The sequence below is a fragment of the Rutidosis leptorrhynchoides genome, chromosome 1, assembly GCF_046630445.1.
Source record: "Rutidosis leptorrhynchoides isolate AG116_Rl617_1_P2 chromosome 1, CSIRO_AGI_Rlap_v1, whole genome shotgun sequence".
In the NCBI taxonomy this organism is placed as follows: Eukaryota; Viridiplantae; Streptophyta; class Magnoliopsida; order Asterales; family Asteraceae; genus Rutidosis; species Rutidosis leptorrhynchoides.
Genome location: NC_092333.1, coordinates 30,260,107 through 30,284,611, shown reverse-complemented (window position 1 = coordinate 30,284,611; position 24,505 = coordinate 30,260,107). Strand labels below are relative to the sequence as shown.

The 24,505-nt window shown below is 37.2% G+C and overlaps 1 protein-coding gene across 2 annotated transcripts; it reads right to left on the bottom strand.

Annotated features, from left to right (window-relative positions):
* Positions 1–5,894: 5,894 nt before the first annotated feature.
* Positions 5,895–12,859, bottom strand: LOC139858307 (uncharacterized). 2 transcript variants are annotated; one of them, XM_071847172.1, is made up of 13 exons: positions 12,510–12,859; positions 11,934–12,061; positions 11,542–11,662; positions 10,892–10,973; positions 10,740–10,810; positions 10,529–10,570; positions 9,919–10,043; positions 9,203–9,296; positions 8,971–9,082; positions 8,426–8,601; positions 8,231–8,336; positions 6,344–6,430; positions 5,895–6,212 (listed from the first exon to the last, which is right to left on the bottom strand). In XM_071847172.1, exons 1-13 carry the CDS (start codon positions 12,656–12,658, stop codon positions 6,111–6,113), a joined length of 1,395 nt encoding a protein of 464 aa, XP_071703273.1. In that variant the 5' UTR covers positions 12,659–12,859; the 3' UTR covers positions 5,895–6,110. The 2 variants fall into 2 exon arrangements, with proteins under 2 accessions (XP_071703273.1, XP_071703267.1); XM_071847166.1 differs by lacking the exons at positions 5,895–6,212; positions 6,344–6,430 and adding exons at positions 7,245–7,562; positions 7,694–7,780.
* Positions 12,860–24,505: the final 11,646 nt, after the last annotated feature.

Here is a 24,505-nt window from a genome sequence, read left to right as displayed (position 1 = left end):
ATTTGTCAAGATACGGTTTGCACACGCGGTTCATAAGATCCATGAACACCGCCGGTGCGTTAGTGAGACCAAATGGAATGACAAGGAATTCATAACCACCATAACGAGTTCGAAAAGCGGTTTTGGAGACATCTTCCCCTTAACCCTTAATTGATGATAACCCGAGCGGAGATCGATTTTCGAATATACACAAGACCCTTGTAGTTGATCAAAGAGGTCATCGATGCGAGGAAGAGGATATCGGTTCTTAACTGTCAATTTGTTTAGTTCACGATAATCAATGCACATTCGTAGGGATCCGTCTTTCTTTTTAACAAACAAAATCGGAGCGCCCCAAGGTGAATGGCTAGGTTGGATAAAACCACGATCAAGTAGTTCTTGGATTTGACTTTGCAATTCTTGCATTTCGGATGGAGCGAGTCTATATGGTGCACGTGCTACGGGTGCGGCTCCCGAAATAAGATCGATTTGGAATTCAACTGGTCGATGAGGTGGAAGACCCGGCAATTCGTCGGGAAATACATCAGAATAGTCACTAACAATTGGCACATCATCGATGTGCTTCTCATCGGACTCGACTTTCTTAACGTGAGCAAGGATCGCAAAACAACCCTTACGGAGTAGTTTTCTAACTTTAATGCATGAAACGAGGTTGAGTCCGGTGCAACTCTTATCGCCATAGACGATCAAAGGTTCACCATTCTCGATAGGAATTCGGATTGCGTTAAGATCACAAAGGATGTGAGATTTCGTTTTGGCTAGCCAATTCATACCGATTATTACATCGAAGCTTCCTAGTTCCATGGGTATCAAGTCAATTTCAAACTCATTACCCAAAATGTTTAACGTACACCCCCGGTAATATGTGTCGGCACTCAATAGTTTTCCGTTGGTCACTTCAATGGTATAAGTGGTATCTAGTGGAAGTGGTGGAGTGTTAAAAGAATGAGTCAAAGTCTTGGATACAAAACTCTTATCAGCACCCGAATCGAATAAACAAGTAACATAAGTGTTGTTGAGGAGAAACGTACCCGTGACTAATTCATTGTCATCTCGGGCTTCCTCGGTGTTGATGTTGAAAGCTCGTCCGCGTGTGTTGGTGTTGGCTTTCTTCTTCGGACATGCATTTCTAAAATGACCCGTCTGGCCACATTCATAACAAGTACCCGATTTTGGTGCATTGGGCACCTTTTGAGCGACGGGGGCGGCACTTCTACAATCGTTGGCCACATGACCACCCCTTTGGCACCGGTGGCAAAATAGATTGCTACATTCACCATAGTGGTGTTTGTGGTATTTGTTGCAAAAGGGTTTATTTCCGCCATAACTTTTCTTGGCGTCGGAGGTGAAAGGCTTTTTGGTGAAGTTGTTGTTGTAGTTGTTGCTTGATTGGGGAGCTTCCCATTTTCTTTTGTTGCCGCCCGATTTATCCTCGGCCTTAGGTGCCGGAACTATGATTTCGTCAACCGTTTCGATCAATTGGTGGGCCATGTTTAAGGCTTGTTGTAGGTTAGCGGGTTTGGATGACATCACTCCTTGTTTGATGCTCTTTGGAAGACCATCCATGTAGAGTTCGACCCTTTGAGATTCGGGGTTCACGAGGTTGGGACACATCAAGGATAGCTCGGCGAATCGTTGATTGTAGGACTTGAGATCGTTTCTGACCGCCTTTAAAGTTCTTAGCTCTTGCTCGAGCTTTCGGGTTTCTTCACGAGGGAAAAACTCGACGATCAACCTTTCCCTTAAATCGGCCCAAGAGAGGGCGTGAGCTTCGTCGGTACCCACCGATTGTACATACGTGTTCCACCACGTGAGGGCGATACCGGTAAAGGTGTGGGTGGAATATTTGACTTTATCTTGGTCCCGACAACCGCTTATGCTAAAAACGGCTTCCGTTTGTTCGAACCATCGAGTGAGTACAACCGGTCCCCCGGTTCCATCAAAAGTGTGAGGTTTCCACCCCATGAAGGCTTTGTAGGAGCACCCTTCGCTTGAGTTACCGGCTCCATTGTTGTTGTTGTTATTGTTATTGTTGTTGTTGGAGGAGTGACCGGCCATGGCCGCCTCTACGGCGGTGGCTACCATTCGTTGTAGAGCTTGTTCAGGAGTCTCATGGCGTGGCACACGACGAGGAGGCATTGTCCCTTCAAAACACAAGAATACCGTTGATTAGTATTTTCAATAATACTAATCATGATATGGAATAAGGATAGAGAGAAATTTTCCTTGACTCGCCTTAAATTCTTTATGTCATAATGTCGGAATGTTCATATGAGTCACCGTAATATAATCTCGGAAATTATATTACCCTAATTCATATGTGCATTCGACACTATTTCATATAGTCAAGGTGGCGCGTCAATTAAATCAAGTAACGTGAGATTAAGATTGAATAAGAATTAGATATGATAGAAGAGTTCGAGTATAAATGCACAAGTAGTCAAGTAATTCCTACTTCGAGTCTATATGTCGGTTGTAGTCTAGACTCACTAATGCACCCTATGACTCGGGGTTGACACCAATGAACTCTAAATCCCTACAACCAACGCTCTGATACCATCTGTAGCGACCCGACCAAATCATGTTTGACGGCGCCGACTACTTAGGTCCCGTTACGTGGTCATAAGTCTTTAACATGACGTTTGACCAAAATATGTCGCATTCATTTCATAAGTAAAAGGATGTTTCAAGTTTACAAAAGTAGTTCAAAGACTAGTTACATTACAGAGTTTAACGTACGAATGAAACCTATGCGACACAATTTAAGAGTTGTCAAAAGACGCTCCAACTATGCATGTATACTCGACATCCAAGCAAGTATCAAAAAGAGTGCGGAAGCATGTATCAAGTAGCGTTCAAGGACCTAGAAAACATATAGAAAACTGTCAACGAAAACGTTGGTGAAATCATAGGTGTTTTAGTAAACGTTGCATTTGAACCACAAGATTTAATATAATATGATTATCAAAATCATTTGCATTCCAAAGTTGTTATTTGTTTCGCGGGCACCCAATTATCAAACTTAACTGTTTTGCACCCTTTGCATAGTGTTAGAACATACACTAGACCCGAAAATATATTTCATTCGCTAACGGTAGCGAACCGTCCGAATGAGGCTCGTCAAGCCCATGTGATCACATAATATAAGTTCACGTTTTACACCCTGCAAGTGTAACTAATGATAATTGAATTGAGGATTTTCGTTCAAACCCGTACGTGGAATGTTCGTTTTCGTACTTGTGTTCAAGTGTAAAAGTATGATACGTATATGTTTCTCATCCCATAGTTTAAAGCGTAAAAGTTTTTGAAAGATGGGACTATGATCTCACCTTGAGTGCACGTATGAAAAGTACTTCACAAAGTAACGTGTGCAAAGGATAATGCTAGTCTTGACCTAAACAAATAGGTCGTATCAATAACGGTAAACACGATAGGTCAAAGATGTTCAATTAGTCCTATGGCTCGTTACGACTCGATTATGTAGCATGTGAATCAATTTGTCAAGTTTCATGCAAGATACAAGTATAGAAACAAGCTAGGAAGGTTGCATAATCATTTGGTTAAGTTTGACAAAAAGTCAAACTTTAGTCAGTCAAAGTCAACGAAAAAGTCAACACGTTCAGGTCGGGTCCCGAACTATTTTTCTGAGGTTTTTATTCATATACAAGCATGTTAGAACAAGTCTCATGTGAATCGGAGTTCCATAGCGTGCCAAACATTTTTCTTATTTTGACCAAGGAGGTCAGAACCTGGACACGCCTTATGTCGCGCCGCGACATAGGCTGGCCGCGCCGCGGCACATAACGTGTGCTGGTGCCTGGTTAGTTTCAATTGTTCAAGTCTTTTTCCGAACTTCGATCAAACACAAATCACAAACCGTAAACACTTATGACACGCATTTTATATCGTTGGAAAGCTAATTTGACAAAGAACACAACTAAACACATTTCTTCAACCAAAAACATCATTTGCAATAACCGACTTTCCAACATTTAATGCTCAATTAATGCTCAAGTTCATAAATGCACAAAATAGGATTCGGGAATTAAATGCATACATATGACACGCCGTTTCGTAGGTAATCAAGCATACAATCTAACTAACCACTTACCAACCACAATTCATGGCATTCAATACATTAAATGTTCACATTCAATTCTATCAAACCCTAACCAACAACATCAAAATCACTAATCATGTTTATGAAGTTTTCTAAAACAACCTACACATCAAATTGAAGCTAGTGATGTTAGGAACACATTTAATACATGCATTTATAACATTTAACATCATCCACACAACCAAATCACCAAATCAAACACACCAAAGTTTATGTTCATGCTAGTTACTTCAAATAACAAAATCGAACATGTAAATCACATATTCATGTTAGACTTGAGCCATAGACACTAATTAACAACTTTATAAGTTAAAAACATCAAGAACACAAAATCTAGTGATTTTAGAAAGTTACCCAAACTTGATGAAATCGGTATGGAATCGAAGAGGAAGTTGCAAGGATTCCAAATATGTAATTTGTTTTGCAAGACACCCGCTAGCTTGGATTTAGATGATGATTCTTTGAAATGGATAATTGAAAGAAAATGGAGAAGTAGTGAAAGAAAAGGAAAATGATAATGAAAAAGAAAGGAGGTGGGGTTGACTAGTCAAATGCTAGTCACCTCTTCGGCTCTTTGGCGAAACTAGTCCCTCGAGTTCGGTTGCGGGTGCGTGAATTACCTAAACGAGATATTTTTAAAACGCGTATCAACGGGAGATGTTATAAACATATAACGGAATTTAAATAGTTAAACGGAAAAAGGCGGAATGTTACAGTCTAAGCACCGTCTCAAGTAATGGACCCGACCACCCATCCGAAGCTACCCCGATCTCAAAATCAACGCCATTAACACCTTCATCCAAAGAACCCTCCTCAACCCGGATTAACCAAAATAGACTTCTTACATAAAGCCTCACAAGCTTTATCTTCCCACAAGCATCTCCTAGCATCCAAGGTAACATTTCTAACCACAGTCCGGTAAGATGAACCAAGAAAAAAGTTGGACAGGAAAATAGCGTGGTTGATGTGGGTTCATGTGATGTTTTGTTCTTATGTTTTGCCTATTTCTGTTTTTCTTTGTTTTTTTATTCATGTGGGTCTTTGGTTTGTATTGTTCCATTTGATGTGATTTGTTAGATCTTTGTTATGGTTCTGGTTTAGGTTGTGCGTGGGTCGAGCGTAGTTTTTGTTTTGTTATCTTAATTGTTCTCGCTTGTTGATTCTTGTCTTTGTAATCCTTGTTTGATACACACTTTCATTTTGATGAAGGTGTTTTGGTTAAAAAAAAAATCATCATGTTTAACAAATATACGAATATTACAAAAATAAAGATATTCTTACTTTAACTGTTAATAGTAACAACATTAACGAGTGATGGTTATAGAATCGCTTCAACTGAATCATATACAATTTAAGTAGTAATTTATATATATAAAAAATTAGTGTTTACTTTCAAAAACCATGAATTATAAAACATATTGAATCCTATATTCAAATTTAGTATCCTATATAAAAAATTTAGGTGACACTTTGTAAACACACTTTTAAACTAAGACTGCCACGGGACCCCTCTCCCTCCTTATTGATATCGTAACTAACACTCTGTTCCAGAGTTAGTGGAAAGAAATGAAAGGAACTGAAAAGAAAATAAAAAAAATAAATTTGGCGTTCGAGAGGCTTTACAATGAGAGAGAAATAAAAAAAAAATAAAAAAATTGTCGTTCCAGAGGTTTTACAAGGAGAGAAAGAATAACAAGTCAAATGGGGAAAAAATAAATAACTATCAAGTTCAACCAAGTTATAGGATTTAAAAAAAAAAAAAAAAATCATAGAATGTAACGTTACAATATTTTCAATGTTTTCTCAACCTAACTGACCAAAATCTTTCATCGGAATGATAACAACTGCCTAAACAACATTCAAAATTGACGAAAACATAACAGACTAAACCTAAACTACATGTAACAGAAGCAGCAGCAGGAACATTCGGTTCTTATTCGACCATTTATGATAGAAATTTTCATGATTAACTTGTTACAACAATCAGATTTCATTTATTGAGTTGATTATCGCTGTATATTTTGGTGCCACTCAACACGTATCCTCCACAAGCACTCATCTGCATGTGTGGGTGAGTTCTTGATGGAAGAACCTACATCATAATCCGATCGTCATGCACCAAGATGATAATTTGGAGTATTAATACTTAGTAGTAAAAGCTTCACAAATGATAATTTGGAGTACTTATGAACGGAAAATAAATAGAGTGAGAATGCAACAAACCTGGTATTCGCGTAGCCATGGTTCTGTAATTTGCATCCCAATTGCCATTTTCTCAACTTGTAGATTGTGCATGCACGTTGCCAATGGCTGCAGGTAAGCAAAAGCAGGTCCAATCAATGTCCGGTTCATATATTAGGGAATCAAAAAAATGCAGAAATAGCTTTTTATTAATCTCGCATGGTCCGAATGGAAATGTAATAATTACTCTATACAGAGCTTGAACAAGCGAGAAAACGACGGCGCAAAACATTGAAAATCAGTGACGCCGATAGAAAACCGAAAATGGGTCAAAAGAGAATTCCGACCGTCAAGAAGGATAAGAACAATATTGATGCTAACAGGATGAATATAACATATGTAGTCTGTATAATGATAATTACGGCAAATTTCCATTTGTGAAAACACATATACATACACACAAAGTAACAACATTAACGAGTGATGGTTATAGAATCGCTTCAACTGAATCATATACAATTTAAGTAGTAATTTATATATATAAAAAATTAGTGTTTACTTTCAAAAACCATGAATTATAAAACATATTGAATCCTATATTCAAATTTAGTATCCTATATAAAAAATTTAGGTGACACTTTGTAAACACACTTTTAAACTAAGACTGCCACGGGACCCCTCTCCCTCCTTATTGATATCGTAACTAACACTCTGTTCCAGAGTTAGTGGAAAGAAATGAAAGGAACTGAAAAGAAAATAAAAAAAATAAATTTGGCGTTCGAGAGGCTTTACAATGAGAGAGAAATAAAAAAAAAATAAAAAAATTGTCGTTCCAGAGGTTTTACAAGGAGAGAAAGAATAACAAGTCAAATGGGGAAAAAATAAATAACTATCAAGTTCAACCAAGTTATAGGATTTAAAAAAATAAAAAAAAATCATAGAATGTAACGTTACAATATTTTCAATGTTTTCTCAACCTAACTGACCAAAATCTTTCATCGGAATGATAACAACTGCCTAAACAACATTCAAAATTGACGAAAACATAACAGACTAAACCTAAACTACATGTAACAGAAGCAGCAGCAGGAACATTCGGTTCTTATTCGACCATTTATGATAGAAATTTTCATGATTAACTTGTTACAACAATCAGATTTCATTTATTGAGTTGATTATCGCTGTATATTTTGGTGCCACTCAACACGTATCCTCCACAAGCACTCATCTGCATGTGTGGGTGAGTTCTTGATGGAAGAACCTACATCATAATCCGATCGTCATGCACCAAGATGATAATTTGGAGTATTAATACTTAGTAGTAAAAGCTTCACAAATGATAATTTGGAGTACTTATGAACGGAAAATAAATAGAGTGAGAATGCAACAAACCTGGTATTCGCGTAGCCATGGTTCTGTAATTTGCATCCCAATTGCCATTTTCTCAACTTGTAGATTGTGCATGCACGTTGCCAAAGGCTGCAGGTAAGCAAAAGCAGGTCCAATCAATGTCCGGTTCATATATTAGGGAATCAAAAAAATGCAGAAATAGCTTTTTATTAATCTCGCATGGTCCGAATGGAAATGTAATAATTACTGTATACAGAGCTTGAACAAGCGAGAAAACGACGGCGCAAAACATTGAAAATCAGTGACGCCGATAGAAAACCGAAAATGGGTCAAAAGAGAATTCCGACCGTCAAGAAGGATAAGAACAATATTGATGCTAACAGGATGAATATAACATATGTAGTCTGTATAATGATAATTACGGCAAATTTCCATTTGTGAAAACACATATACATACACACAAAGTAACCCCCCCCCCCCCCCCCCCCCCCCCCCCCCCCCCCCCCCCGACCCAAAAAAAAAAAAAAAAGTGTACACAGAAGCATCCGTGTATCCCGAAAATGTTGAAGCGGGTATAACCTGAAGGTACTGGTGATAAATCACGAAGGGAGCTGAAAACGATAAAAATGGTAAAACCTCCTTCAAAATACTCCAAGCATCCACGTCTGGAGCAGTAATTATGAGGCTACAACATCAAAAATGAAAATTAGAAACTAGTAATGAATTACTAGTAAAGGTAGCAATTATGACCCAATTGTTGGTTATCGGGCTAACCTTGTAAATCCATTTTCTTTCCACATCTTAACAGCATCTTCAGGAGCTTTTTCTCCTGGTTGTGCAGCTTTATGTCCTTTTGAAGCAACAGCTTTCTGGCTCTCAGTACTTGGCTTCCCATCTTCGGATAATAATGTGGTCTCGTCCATGTTAACGGGCACTGAAGATAACGATTCCTGTAGGAAGACATATTCAGGTCTCCATATAATACTTATTGTGCAGCCTGTAACTATATGTGGCAATTCAACCCCATTTAGTTTAGACAAATGAAAAGGTCAATTCAAATTTGATTATATCCCTGTCAAAAACTTTAGAATGAAAAGAGTTAAATAAAAAAATTTGAATTCGCCCAAAATGTATTTTTGAAATGTAAAACCTCCAAAACCATTTTCTAGAAGAATTTATATTTATTGAATCTATATAACTCCTGTAATCAAATTAGGGAATTATGACATTAACTGTTCCAAGTCAGCCCAACCCGTTTTGATGACCCACCCACTTGACCAACTCTAGCCATAACGATGCAAGTACAATTCTTGACTAACATCAAACTGATCAGATAGATTATCGACAGTACTGGCAGCTTCAAGCCCTTCATTTTCTTTGGAATTTCCATTTTGAGGAGCTGATAGTTCAGCAAGAGGCAACCTCACAATCCTGGACCAAGAAAACGGTTTTATGGATACACACGTTCAACATAATGGACTTGCATACCACGGAAATAATGTATATATTTTTCTAATAAGGATGATTTTTTATAAAAGATGACGTGCGTACCTTTTGTTGATTTCATCACCAAAGTTAAATATTCTTACTATCTCGATAGAATGTGGAGAATCTCCACGATAGGTGTTGCAAACATAACCAGTTCCTGTGAAATGTATAGCATTATTCAACCAACTAAAAAGTAGGAAGGGTGACGAGCGAAACAAATTACAGATTAAAGAAGAAAGTCCATTATGTTGTTTATATGATGTCACAATGCCTAAAAGTTGGAGTAATATTTAACATATACAGTCTAAGACTCTAAGATAACAAAAACATCCAACAAGTTAGAGCCTTTATTAACCTTCGTTCTACCTTATGCTAACGAACGATTATGTGGATCTCCCTGATAAAGTAGATACTCATAAAATTCATTTTGGATTATGAACATTAAAATAAAGAACTAGCGGGCATAGCCCAACGGTTCAACCCATGTTCTTGAGTCATGGGATATGGAGAGGTCATGGGTTCGATCCTTAGGGATGCCCCTGATTTCTTTAAAGCAATTGAACACTAATAGTATGTATTGACCCTATAGGGAGGTTTTACCGGCCCGCTAGATAGGATAAAGGCTCGACCACATGCCCGTATGGATTGTGGTTCAATGTCCCCTGGTTAGCAGTTTGGGTTTCCGCCCGAACACGTGCGTGGGTGACAAATGAGAGTATTCGATGTCAAAATTTCCGTTCAAAAAATATAATATTATAACTAAAAATAGAAAACTATACCTCCCAAACGCTCTGCAACAGCACCAGTAATTATACCGCCAATCATATCCACCACAAGGACATCAGAATGTGCAGTAACATTAGCAAACGAGAGAAGAAGAGACAATGTGTCAACTCGCAAGAACCTGAGAATATAAAAAACCCAACATAAAAGTTGTTTTACAAACATACTATATCCAACGATACATGAATATACAACTGAGCAACGAATTCATAACATGCTTATATCGATTTTTCTGCATATGAAAAGAGATCATTGAACTCTATAAAGACATGTAATAGCGAAAAAAAAGAACGATGACTGATAAAAAAAACAAAAAGACATGGACAAACTTAACAGTCGAAAAATTGATTGACCGGTTATCCATCTCATATAACCCACTCATTTTGCAACTTTAACTATTAACTTTGTCCATGTCTTTTTTTGTTGTTGTTTTATTATCAACCATCGTCCTTTTTTCTCTTTATTGTACTCCGTATGTCTTTATAGGGTTATTTCTTTTCTTATGCAGAAAAACCGATACTAGTATGTTATGAGTTAGCCACTAAGTTGAATATTCTTGAATCGTTAGACAAAGTATGCTTCTAAAACAACTTTTATGAAACTTACCCGGTTCTCGCTGGATACTTCTTGAAGTAAGTGTCACATATACTGGAAGGAATAAGAATAAGTTGACATGAGAAAATGAAGAACAAAGTCACAAATAATCATCCTCAAATATTTTTCAAAGATAAAGTTTATATTAAAATTATATATAGATGAACCAACAAAAATAATCCACTAATACAATAGCATTTATAACTCCATAGCGATGTATTACCTCCGAGTAAAGGGACGTCTCAAGAGCACTTTAGGAGCATACTTCTTTTGTTTCTTAAGCCTGTACTTTTCCTGCGGATAAGATTTGAAGTAAGTATGCATAACACATGCAAGTCGCAACTATAGTCATTAAATGTGATGTACAAAACTCACTTGTGAAAAGGACGTTTTATTTTCAAATGTTGCACTATTGGCAATAAGAGCTTCAACTATTTCATTTCCACTTGCACCCTGTCTGGATTTAAGTTGTATACATCATTATTATAGATTTTTCAAACTAAAAAACAAGACTACAACATGTCACGAAGATTGTTCTAGAATAAATGTTTCTATATATCTTCTGTTACAACAATTTACGAGGAAGTTCGGGCGAAATAAAGAATTTCCTTTTCAAAAAACAGATGCTGATAAACACTGTCTTCATTCCCAAAATCCAGTTACAAATAAATAAGGCAAGTAGTTTTCGATCAGAAAGCAGACACAAATATAAGTACATGAACCACACAAGTACATGAATACATTGACCTGTATAAGTACAATAATGTGACATGTAACATGTAATGACTACAATACAAACTACCATGTCATCATGATGACATCATATTAGCTAAAATGTCAATTTCACGTTTGAAGATTTACAAAGACTCAAATTATGAGAAACTAAAGCTATTATTTGGAATTAAAACATACACAGATTATTGAAAATTAACCAAAACGAGCAATAATGAAAGAAAACTACCAGTCAATGCAAGTAAATGCCAACTAAGCACATGCTCAAATAAAGTGAAACATGAGATTCGAACCTTCGCAATCCTTCTATATCTTCACCAGTAAGTGTCTGGGCTGTATTATTATCAATCAACGCACGATTGTCTCTTGGCTCATCCTTTATGTCACATTCTTTATTGTCTTCGGTGTTATTAGCTGGTAGTAAATGAAAAAAGAAATTATATATAGTTAATGCACATACTCAGTTAGGCATCTAAGTCTACATATATGTTATGTCACATGGTAAATTAGTAATTGGTGTAATCATGATTTTTCAGGAAAAAGAAAACCTCTTTTCGATCAACCTATCAAAATAGATGATTTTAAAATATACAGAACTTCAAGCAGTGGAATCACAAAAAACCATAGAAATTCTACATCTTAAAATTAATAAACGAGAAATGAAATGGAAAGAATGTAAACAAACCTTCGGGGGTCAATTTGACCTGAGACAAACAAGGACCATTTATTCCATTCTCCACTTGAAATAAAGAACCGAACGGAGACCCGATCAACGGCTGAAGTGAATAATTCTTATTCCCAATTTTCAAAACCCTACAACAGTCAGAACAATTACATCGTTAAAGAACACGTTCAAACAAAATATAGCAGTTCTAATGTGTCAACGACTACATATTTCTTATATTTTTACAATTTACATCCTTCCATCAAACAGGTTTTCATCAATTTGCAAATATCAAAACGTATATGCCTAGAACCGTAACGCCAACACACATACCATTATACCAATAATTCATATTCCCAATTTCAGAAGACTATTACCAATCACTATTTCAAAACACAAACATAACAATAACAAAAAAATAAATAAAAATAAAGTGATATCTTTCTCTATTTAATTAACAAATAAATCCGAAAATTAAAATAGCAGGTATTGAGTTAAATTGAAAACTAGATTAATTTATTCATATTCATATAACCATAACTACAAATTCAAAGTTTAATGTAAGTTAATTCAGCAAGTTTGTAGAGGTAAACTTACGATCCAGCGGTGAGGCGAGAGAAAACGAGGCGATCACCGTCGTTGATATCAAGTAAAACGCTGCAACCTTCCCACGTTATTCTTCTACTGTTCTGATTTTGATTTTCACTTGAATTATTATTATTATTTTCTTGTTGAATAATCGACATCGTGAATTCGACAATTGACGTAATTATTAAGAAGAATGGGATTCAATTTAATCGAATTATAAAGAAGGATTTGTAGTTTGATTATTAGATTTCTGTGTTGATGTCTTGATAAACCCTAACTAGGGTTTTAGGTTTTATCAACAAAACAGCTTTTGGTGAGTGCGTGGGGGATCGAATTGAAACTATCTCTTTCGGTCAAACTTAACCACCAACGACAACAAAATCTATATCTATATCTATATCTATAATAATAATCTATCTATCTATCTATAGCTTCTATTAAAATTCTATAATAACAATTTTATTATTATACAAATTATTTTATTAAAAAAAAATTAAAAAACAAAAGAAAAAAATTTAAACATGGTGAGTGATGTCATTAATCTAAATAATTTTGAATTAAATTTAAATTTTATTAATTAATTATCTTCTATATAGTCTTATAAAGCTCTAAAATAATGATGTCATCATTAAGTTAATTACTCTTTAATTTTCATAATGATGAAGTCATAATTATATATTAATTTAATTAAAAAATAATAGGAAATTTTTTATAAAAGGAAATAATAATCTCTCCTAAATTGTAATCTTAATTCTCTAAAATAATTTAAAAGACATTTATTATTACTAATAATAATTATTATTAATAAAAATATAAATACTCAACTTTGAGCGAACTTTATTATTATTTACTTTAAATATAATAATTATAATTATAATTATTATATAATTAATATTTAAATATGGATTCTTTTTACGAAATTAATTACGTTACATATGCATGCGAAAATACATGTCTCTATATATTTGTAAAAACAACGACAAGTTTGTTAGTCAAACTGGTCATTAAAATAAATGATTTCAGCATTTACATTCACTTAATACCTAAAACATGTCATTAAATTATTGCGTTTAAACGAACCCGTGATCTCACGGGTCATTTTACTAGTTATTATTAAATCTTATTAATAATTATTTTAAATATTAAAATTAAATAGTTTATATCAAAATCCTATAATGATGATGTCATTATTAGGCTGATTATTTTGTCAAAAAAATTAAAAAATAAAAGAAAAAAAATCTAAGCATGGTGGGTGATGTCATTAATCTAAATAATTTTGAATTAAAATTAAATATAATTATTATTATTATTATTATTATTAAATCTTATTAATAATTATTTTAATTATTAAAATTAAATAATTTTGAGTTATTTTAATTAATTATTTTGAATTGAGTACGAGAAGGTATAAAAGCTAGACAGAAAGAAATCAATTCTAAATTTATATTTTAATTTACACTTTTGAAATAAAATGACAACCAATATTATCTCTTATGATTGGATGTGGATTGTTTAATATGCATTTTAGGTGTTTGATGAAATGTTCAGCTGACGAGTTTTTTAGTCGGACTTCGTGGTTTCACGGGTCATTAAACTAAATGACTTTAGCATTTACGTTCACTTAATACCTAAAACATATCATTAAACTGTTGATTCCACAGGTCATTTCACTAGTAATCTATAATAATAATAATAAATGTCTATTAAATCTCTAAAATGATGATGTCATAAATAAACATTTTCAAAGTATAAAAATAATTTAAAAGAAAAAAGAAAAATTTTAAAACATCTTTGATGATGTCATAATTTTATATTAATTTAATTAAAAAATAATACGAAATCTTTTATAAAGGGAAATACTAATCTCTCCTAAATTTTACAATATTCTACAAAACACCCAATGAACATATTTACAAATTTTAAAACATAATGTACAACCTTTATATAGTAATTGTATTTTAATTTTCTAAAAAAAATTCAAAAGAAATTTACTATAACTAATAATTATTAAAAATACAAATACTCAACTTTAATCAAACTTTATTATTATTATTGTTTTATTATAATAATTATTATATTATTAATATTCAAATATGGATTCTCTTTACGAGATTAATTACGTTACATATGTATGCGAAAATACATGTCTCTTTATATTTGTAAAAACAACGACAATTTTCTTAGTCGAACGGATCATTAAAATAAATGACTTTAGCATTTACATTCATTTAATACCTAAAATGTCATTAAATTGTTTCGTTTAAACAAACCCGTAATTCCACGGGTCATTTCACTAGTTTAATCTAAATTGATAGGTTTTGAGCTCGTGAAAAATATACGGAGTATTTTTTTGCGTTTTTAAAACGGGAACTACAGTTTGGTTAGGACTGTTGTTGGTTAGTAGTGAGACTATTCGAAATAAGTCGCAAGGTCAGATTGTCTTACTAGCGAACCTTGTGACTGGTGTTAGATCATTAGTCACACAGGTTGATTCAAAGTCGCAAGGTCAAATTGTCTGAACTGCGAAACTTGCAACTTGATTCAAATAAGAGTCTTCAACATGATGATACACACATATATGTATATCCTATGTTGGTGGTGGTGATGAAATTGAAAGTGATGATTGGTGTGGTTATGGTGATGATGCGGTTTATGATAAAGTTGGTGATTGCGGTATAGACTGTTGGTGATGTTAGTGGTGATGAAGGATGTTGGTGTCTCGTGTGGTGGTGGGGAAGATGCAGTAGGTGATGGTGGTATAACAGTTGGTGGTGATGATGTGGTTGGTGTTGATAAACGTTGATGGTGATGTTGGTGCTAAAGAACGATGGTGGTGATGAGTGTGGTCGTGGTAATGAGGTGCAGTTGGTGGTGATTGGTGATGGTGTTGATGTTGGTGGTGATGAATGTTTGTGTTGATATATGCATCTTTCTTGGTGATTGGTGATGTTGATGGTGGTAAGATATTGGTATATATGCAGGTTTAACATTGAAGCCCGTGAAGCAACTGGATCCCACGTTTTTCTTTAAAATCTAAAATCTGTCATAGAAACTTATTGGAACTCTAATCCTAATAAGTGTCACGTTAGTCGCATGGTGACCTGTGCGAGCCTTGCAACTCGTTCATCAACATCATTTGACTCATAAAACACGGGTATGTGTAACTCGTAAGATCAACGTGCGACACTGTCACTCATGTTCTCTCGGTCATCTATCTAAGTCTCAGTTCACGACTTGAATTTCCTCAACCTTCATCGAGCAAATGGCAGAGTTGCAGGGTCGCATGGTCACCTTGTAATTTGTGAGGGCATTTTGGCAACAACTTTTTTTAGGGTGAATCTTTATAATTCGTTGTGAAAATTGGCATTTTGGTTAATAACCCAGTAAAAAACATGATTTTAGGTATATGCTAACTAGTGAACAAAATTGTGAATCATCTGAGTGGCTCACATGCATATACTTGTTTGATAACCACTAATTTCCTTAGTCTCTCTAAGCATGCATGTGTTAATTCAGAACTATTAGAATACTAGGATGGTCCAACCCAATTGTGTAGATGAACTTGATTCACTATAGTCGAAAGGGCTTCAACTTTCTCCTCCATCTTCTTCATTTTTTCTTCAGCAGCAAGAGCAACAACCTCTACATCCTTTTCCTTTTCCCCCAGTTGTCTACAAAGATCAAAAATATGATTATCAGAAAGCTTCAACTATTCCTTACATGAAGAAAGCTTTATGGCAGAAACATTTTCATATTCTCGTTCACGGAACAGCCCGTCCAAAATAGCATAGCTACTCACAATATGAGCATGAAGACGGGCAACCGTTGCCTCTTTACGAGGCATGGAATGGAAAGCCTCAGAAAAAGTAGGAGACGCAAGCTTTTTTAACCGGCGCTTGTAACCGGCATGGTCAATCTCCATCCAAGGAAAAGGCTTCAAGAAATTCCTCAAAAAGGAAACCAAAAACTTCATCAAGATTATCAGGAGGAGTGAACGAATCAGAAATGTTAATTTCTTCAATATTGGAAGTTGAATAAAGTTTTGCTGAAAATTTATATTGTAACAACCCAACCCGTATTAAAACCGGCCCATAAAATTTTTTCCTTTTAATACGCTTTAAATAACACTTTAGGTCCCAATTGTGTTTCCATAAACATCTTTAATGCAATAGAAGGTTTAATAAACCTTAAAACATTTAATACATTGATTAATTGTTCAAACGGACATACACGACCCGACTAGTTTAGTTTCCAACCAAAACCGAGCATGGTGATTTGGGACTACGCTACCCAAATCCTAATCGAATACAAAAGCAAGATCTTCTAAGCAACCTAGCCAAGATCTCTAATCCCCAAGCTTACCCGAGCCGCCATCACGCGAACCTATAAAAATATCAACAACGAGAGAGTAAGCTAACGCTTAGTGAATGATAATATACTACATACATATATATGTATAAAATGGACACGCTACACAAATATCAAATACCGCATACCGAAGCATCCATGTATAAGGCAACTACACTAAGCATACCGTACTATCTCTAAGCAACAAGCTAAAGATATCAACAAAGTATAAGTTCACCAACGACGATGTGAACAACGCCAATAAGCTACACCCGGAGGGTTAGCTACAACACAACATTACATTAATATATATAACAATATAAAACGAATAAGGTTAACCCCTTAAACCATTACCGAATACCAAACGCCACAATGAAGATTGGCCGAGCTACACGAGCCTTAGTAATCCGAAACCACACGAGATTACTTTCTTCACAACATCGAGGTTGGCTGAACTACACGAGCCTTAGTAATCCGAAACCACACGAGATTACTACCTCAATAAGATCACCGAACTACACGAGTCATCGTGAATTCGAACTACACGCGATTCACTTCTCAACATCAAAACCCACGGTCACGGGATTATAAAATCCACCACATCGGGGTCATCCACTTCACAACAATATCAACCCTTCGCCATTGGGGTTATAACATCCAAATCACAACCACGTGTGATAACGTACACACAAGCGTGTACCTCGCCAAAGGTGGTCAACCAAAACGCACAAACATGCCATTTGGACTCATACAAAAGTCCATCAAATCCACCTACATGTGAAGTGAGCTCTATAATCGAGAACCACTTCACCCGACCCGTACCCATCCTACACATACATATGCATATAGGATATTAACACTCACCTTGAAGTCTTGAAGAATGCTTCCAAATAATCCACAACTCGTCAATGGAAAGTACCTAATCCATTATCACAAATTCAACAACACTCTTAGATTGTATCTACAAACCAACCCAATTCGACACTTAGTGCAAATTCGACCCAAATGCACCTCCAAGTACAAACCGCGCCCAAACTAACCAATAATCACTAACACAAGTGATAATGGTCCTAATATGCCAATTAAACCCGAACACAAGTGTTAAACACTTATCGTTCTCAAAATCGCCCATAAACCCTAATTTTGACCCATAAGGTCAAAATCTCACCATTTACAAGTTTTGACACCAAAACATGTTTAACTCGGTTTTATACTTCAACTTAATCCATTTTAAGTTTACAAACCTCATTAAATCAACAATCGGGTCAAAATCAACATCAAACCCTAATTGCTTCCAACATCCCAATAATCACTAAATGCTAGTGATTTCACCCAAATTGCAAGTCTCACAAGCATGAACTTATACACCAAACCCAAAACCCGCCAATAACAACAACAACCCGAATATTGGTGTTAATCTCCAATTAACAACTAAATGGGTCCCATCTATGAACATACCAGCCAAAAGCCTCAAATTTGAATGATGAACACGAAAATGAAATTCGGAGTTAGAGCTTACCACTAGTATCACCGCGTAGCTAAGAACGAGGAGAACAAACTTATCAACTACACCAAAGATCAAAACCCGCTTCTTCCTTTCCAAAATCCCACTTGAATCACTTGGGTGTTTGAGTTTTCTTGAGAGAAAATGAAAAGAAAAGATAAAAGAAAATAAGAAAAAGAATGAGTGGATGAGGTTAAAACCCCAAATCTGGCCCAAACGCGAAAAGACTAAAATGCCCTTGCTCCTCATTTAAAATTACACAAAATCGGTGCCAGTCTGCCCGTATTGCCGCGCCGCGACGATTGCCTCGAACTGGTGGCTTTGTTTACAAGCTTTCTGATCCTGATTCTAGTGTAATGCCGCGCCGCGGCCTTCTGTGTCGCGCCGCGACCCAAGGCTCGACTTGAGCCCTTCTCCCGCGTACAAGACTTTAACACCCAAACACGTCTCAAATCCTTCAAACTCTAGTCGTACCTACACCATACACCTATATATCAATGTACGGAGAAAAAGGGGTGTTACAACTCTCCCCCACTTAGACTCGATCATGTCCTCGTGATCCTCATCACTTTACCAAACGGACCACATTTCACGGTCCCCAAACATATGTCCCAACTGACCTTCCTAAGTAATTCTTCCCAAAGAGTTACCCTTAACAACTAAATCGTCACCCGCGATTTATCAAATTCTACAATTTCTGACCATTAGCACTAACTCAATCCCTCATATCGGGAAAACTCAACCAATCTCGTACCGAGATATCGACCCCTAGCGTACCCTTACCGAGTACAATGATAAAAGCAACCAAGTCTCAATCCAAGGTCAACAACCCGAAACGATGAAGACCGATCCGAACGAATCCTTACGGATAACACCAATCACTAAACATCCCTTGTAGTGCGCAATACGACCAATATGCAACTATCGTAACATCATAATCCAACGGTTAAAACCGATAGCGCCCAAAACGATCATGGAAACTCTAGATCCCAAGGTGTACAAAATCAACGATCATCACACCCGTAACAACACGTGAGCGAAACACGGCTATCGCATCACTAATCATACCACAACATGGTCCTCACGACCCCACCATCGGTGTATCAAACAACCGATAGATCAAACAACATCCGTTAGTGTACAACGACATATAACACTAACTCATGGACAACGCATATCCAAACGCACACGGAGATGGTACTCGAATTTCCCATCAGTGCTCACACATCCAACAATACGAAGGCTGGCCGAAAACACACGCGCCTTAGTGAATCCGAACCACACGCGACTCACTACCTTCACCACAACAACAATCGGGAATGGCCGAACTACACGCGCCATAGTGAATCCGAACTACACGAGAGTCACTATCCCGGAGGAATGACCGAACTACACGAGTCATTTGTGAATCCGAACTACACGAGACTCACTCCTCAATACAATGACCGAAACCACACGAGTCATTGGCGAATCCGAACTACACGCGATTCACTTCCACAATAAGATGACCGAACTACACGCGTCATTGTGAACCCGCAAACACACGCGATCCACAATCTCAACACAGGAATGGTAATCACATTTCCCACCGGTACTCGCATTTCCCGATAATGTTATACCATGTCGATATAACACTACTCCCATCACACACGCTCTTTTGGCCTCCATCACGACGAGTAGTGTAACATCGCGCACTGCTACACCATAGTACATCCTAACGGAATACACTAACCATCAACACACGCTCATTTGGCCTCGATCAACGAGTAGTGTAACATCACGCACTGCTTCACCATAGTGAATCCTAACGGATACCACTAACCATCACCATACGTACGCGTACACAACGCCAACACAATCGAGCAAGAACCACCTATATCGCACATAGGCACAAAACAACAATTCTCCATAAGAGAACCCGACACGCACATCCCTTAACCGAGGGATTTCACCCTGCACGCCAAACACATCCTTTATCTCTCAACGAGATTTTCCACATTACCACCTCGGTGGTAATTTAAATTCAAACCATAAGTACAATTTATCCGAAATTGTAATCTACCACAAGTCGACCAACACTAGGTCTCGATAACATTTTCCGGATCTACCAAAAGCATCATCCGAAATCTCACACTAAAACTTCCTCGTGCGGGAGTGTAACTCCCCCACTTGGAACTACGTCCCATATCCACAACTCGTACAACCGTACAATGCTACCAAAGGTAGACTTTACAAACGATTGGGCTCACACGACCCATCACCATATCTTGCTCCAGCCTTGAGCACACGAAGGATTTCAATCAATCCTTAAACACTTCGAACAAAAAGTGTACCACGATTACACAAACCACACCCTCGCAATCATCCAATTGCTCTAGTTTGTCAATTTCCACCTAGTCACTCATGTACCTAAGGGTTTCACTCCGGTACCCTAAGTATAATGTAACCACAACACAATCGGAGTTGAACACCACGCTAGTAGGTATAAAAAAGGCACCTAATGTCGCGTCACGTAGACTCCTTTACCAACATACATCGAGATCCAAAACACTCGATTTCAAGGGTTTCATCCCACCCGTCGAACCTCATGGTTCATCAACTCCAACATACAAGCGAACACGCGCTTAACAATCGAACACCAAAACCCACTTTCATGGCTTGGTAGAAACAATTCCCAATACTAAGGAATGCCTGGTTGCACCAAGTCTTACGCCCTTCGCCCGACAATCAAACGTCACCATAGGGTACTTCCATTAGGAACGTCACCCATAACAACCATATGCACAACACAAAGCATTTTACAACTCAAACTCAAACGGCACTTAATAAATAATCAAAGGGCATATTTATTAAAACGAAACATACCTTAACGTCTCCTTGCCGCCCCCGTCCCCGCTAACTTGGGACATTCCGACTTACGATGTCCTTCTTCTTGGCAATTGAAACACACCATACCATCACCCTTTGGTACCGAACATTCCCAAGACTTGTGACCCCTCATGCCACAATTGTAACATCTAGATGCACTAGAATCCGGTATACCCATCCGCGTACCACCCGTGCTCACACTCGGACCCTTAGTCCTCTTACTCGGAGCACCATACGAAACAACCCTTCTCTCACTTGAAAGTTCACCAATCTTTGATCGCGTATACGACTCAAAACCTCTAGCCACCGCGAATAATTCCGCAAACGACTTCGCGTAACCCGGGCTAATCTTACTCTTCAAGTCATCCTTCAAAGTCCGATAGAAATCCTCCATCAACAAACGATCATTCCCCAAATACTCCGAGAAAAAACGAGCCTTCACCATAAAGGTCGTCTTGAGAGTATTCAAATCCATAGAACCCTGTTGCAAATTTCGCAACTCATTACGCAATTCCGACAAGTCGGCCGAAGTCCGGAACTCCTCGAAGAATTCCTTCCTAAACTCATCCCACGATAACGCCATAAACGGTTCACCACCAACAAGATCAATCTTACCATCCAACCAATCCTTTGCCCTACCCCACAACAAACTAGTAGCGAGTCTCGTCTTCTTCTCAGGAGGGCATTCAATAGTACGAAAACACCCTTCGACATCCGAGATCCAAGTTGTGCTTACCAAAGGATCCGGTTTTCCGTCGTACATCGAGGGTTTAGTCCTCATGAAGCTCTTAAGACAACGCTCCATTTCACTACTACCCCGAAATTCGGAATACTTCCTATCCATTTCTTCTCGAAACGCACTCATTTGCTCTGCAATGGCGACCGCAACTCTAGAGTTAAACTCCTCGTCATTCGTCTCGATCTCGTTTCGCGTCGTCATTCTAAAGAATGCAAAGCGATTAGTCCACGAACGTATAAAACAACACGCATAACACCACCCTATCTTGCTCAACACTCGTCGTACATCACTTGTTAGACACTATTTGCACCCGTAATAAGGTTTGCAAGTCCTTATTACGCACACACACCGTATCAACTCGTTAGTACAATGACCGCCTCGCTCGATGATATAAACAAACACAAACATAATTCTACGCGATATACACATACGCGAGAATTATTATCACAACACAATTAATATATTAATAATATCCGCATTACCAATATCGACGTTATTCCACCTACAACAAGGCACTAACTATAACCTATTCCGACCCGTAATCCTACAAGTCCCGCAACACATTAAGCACACACAAAAGTCTAAGTCTAGGCACCTATCTCAAGTCACCTAAATCCCTTAGACCATGCTCTGATACCACTTGTAACAACCCAACCCGTATTAAAACCGGCCCATAAAATTTTTTCTTTTTAATACGCTTTAAATAACACTTTAGGTCCCAATTGTGTTTCCATAAACATCTTTAATGCAATAGAAGTTTTAATAAACCTTAAAACATTTAATACATTGATTAATTGTCCAAACGGACATACACGACCCGACTAGTTTAGTTTCCAACCAAAACCGAGCATGGTGATTTGGGACTACGCTACCCAAATCCTAATCGAATACAAAAGCAAGATCTTCTAAGCAACCTAGCCAAGATCTCTAATCCCCAAGCTTACCCGAGCCGCCATCACGCGAACCTATAAAAATATCAACAACGAGAGGGTAAGCTAACGCTTAGTGAATGATAATATACTACATACATATATATATATATATATATATATATATATAAAATGGACACGCCACACAAATATCAAATACCGCATACCGAAGCATCCATGTATAAGGCAACTACACTAAGCATACCGTACTATCTCTAAGCAACAAGCTAAAGATATCAACAAGGTATAAGTTCACCAACGACGATGTGAACAACGCCAATAAGCTAGACCCAGAGGGTTAGCTATAACACAACATTACATTAATATATATAACAATATAAAACGAATAAGGTTAACTCCTTAACCCATTACCGAATACCAAACGCCACAATGAAGATTGGCCGAGCTACACGAGCCTTAGTAATCCGAAACCACACGAGATTACTATCTTCACAACATCGAGGTTGGCCGAACTACACGAGCCTTAGTAATCCGAAACCATACGAGATTACTACCTCAATAAGATGACTGAACTACACGAGTCATCGTGAATCCGAACTACACGCGATTCACTTCTCAACATCAAAACCCACGGTCACGGGATTATAAAATCCACCACATCGGGGTCATCCACTTCACAACAATATCAACCCTTCGCCATTGGGGTTATAACATCCAAATCACAACCACGTGTGATAACGTACACACAAGCGTGTACCTCGCCAAAGGTGGTCAACCAAAACGCACAAACGTGCCAATTGGACTCATACAAAAGTCCATCAAATCCACCTACATGTGAAGTGAGCTCTATAACCGAGAACCACTTCACCCGACCCGCACCCATCCTACACATACATATGCATATAGGATATTAACACTCACCTTGAAGTCTTGAAGAATGCTTCCAAATAATCCGCAACTCGTCAATGGAAAGTACCTAATCCATTATCACAAATTCAACAACACTCTTAGATTGTATCTACAAACCAACCCAATTCGACACTTAGTGCAAATTCGACCCAAATGCACCTCCAAGTACAAACCGCGCCCAAACTAACCAATAATCACTAACACAAGTGATAATGGTCCTAATATGCCAATTAAACCCGAACACAAGTGTTAAACACTTATCGTTCTCAAAATCGCCCATAAACCCTAATTTTGACCCATAAGGTCAAAATCTCACCATTTACAAGTTTTGACACCAAAACATGTTTAACTCGGTTTTATACTTCAAATTAATCCATTTTAAGTTTATAAACCTCATTAAATCAACAATCGGGTCAAAATGAACATCAAACCCTAATTGCTTCCAACATCCCAATAATCACTAAATGCTAGTGATTTCACCCAAATTGCAAGTCTCACAAGCATGAACTTGTAGACCAAACCCAAAACCCGCTAATAACAACAACAACCCGAATATTGGTGTTAATCTCCAATTAACAACTAAATGGGTTCCATCTATGAACATACCAGCCAAAAGCCTCAAATTTGAATGATGAACACGAAAATGAAATTCGGAGTTAGAGCTTACCACTAGTATCACCGTGTAGCTAAGAACGAGGAGAACAAACTTATCAACTACGCCAAAGATCAAAACCCGCTTCTTCCTTTC

Excerpts from the sequence above, each read along its gene's own strand:
- LOC139858307 (XM_071847172.1), bottom strand. The coding sequence starts at position 12,658 with ATGTCGATTATTCAACAAGAAAATAATAATAATAATTCAAGTGAAAAT. Across the intron at positions 9,297-9,918 it reads TGTTGCAGAGCGTTTGGGAG|GAACTGGTTATGTTTGCAAC; the intron begins GTATAGTTTTCT and ends TACATTTCACAG. Across the intron at positions 9,083-9,202 it reads GGTGATGAAATCAACAAAAG|GATTGTGAGGTTGCCTCTTG; the intron begins GTACGCACGTCA and ends TTCTTGGTCCAG.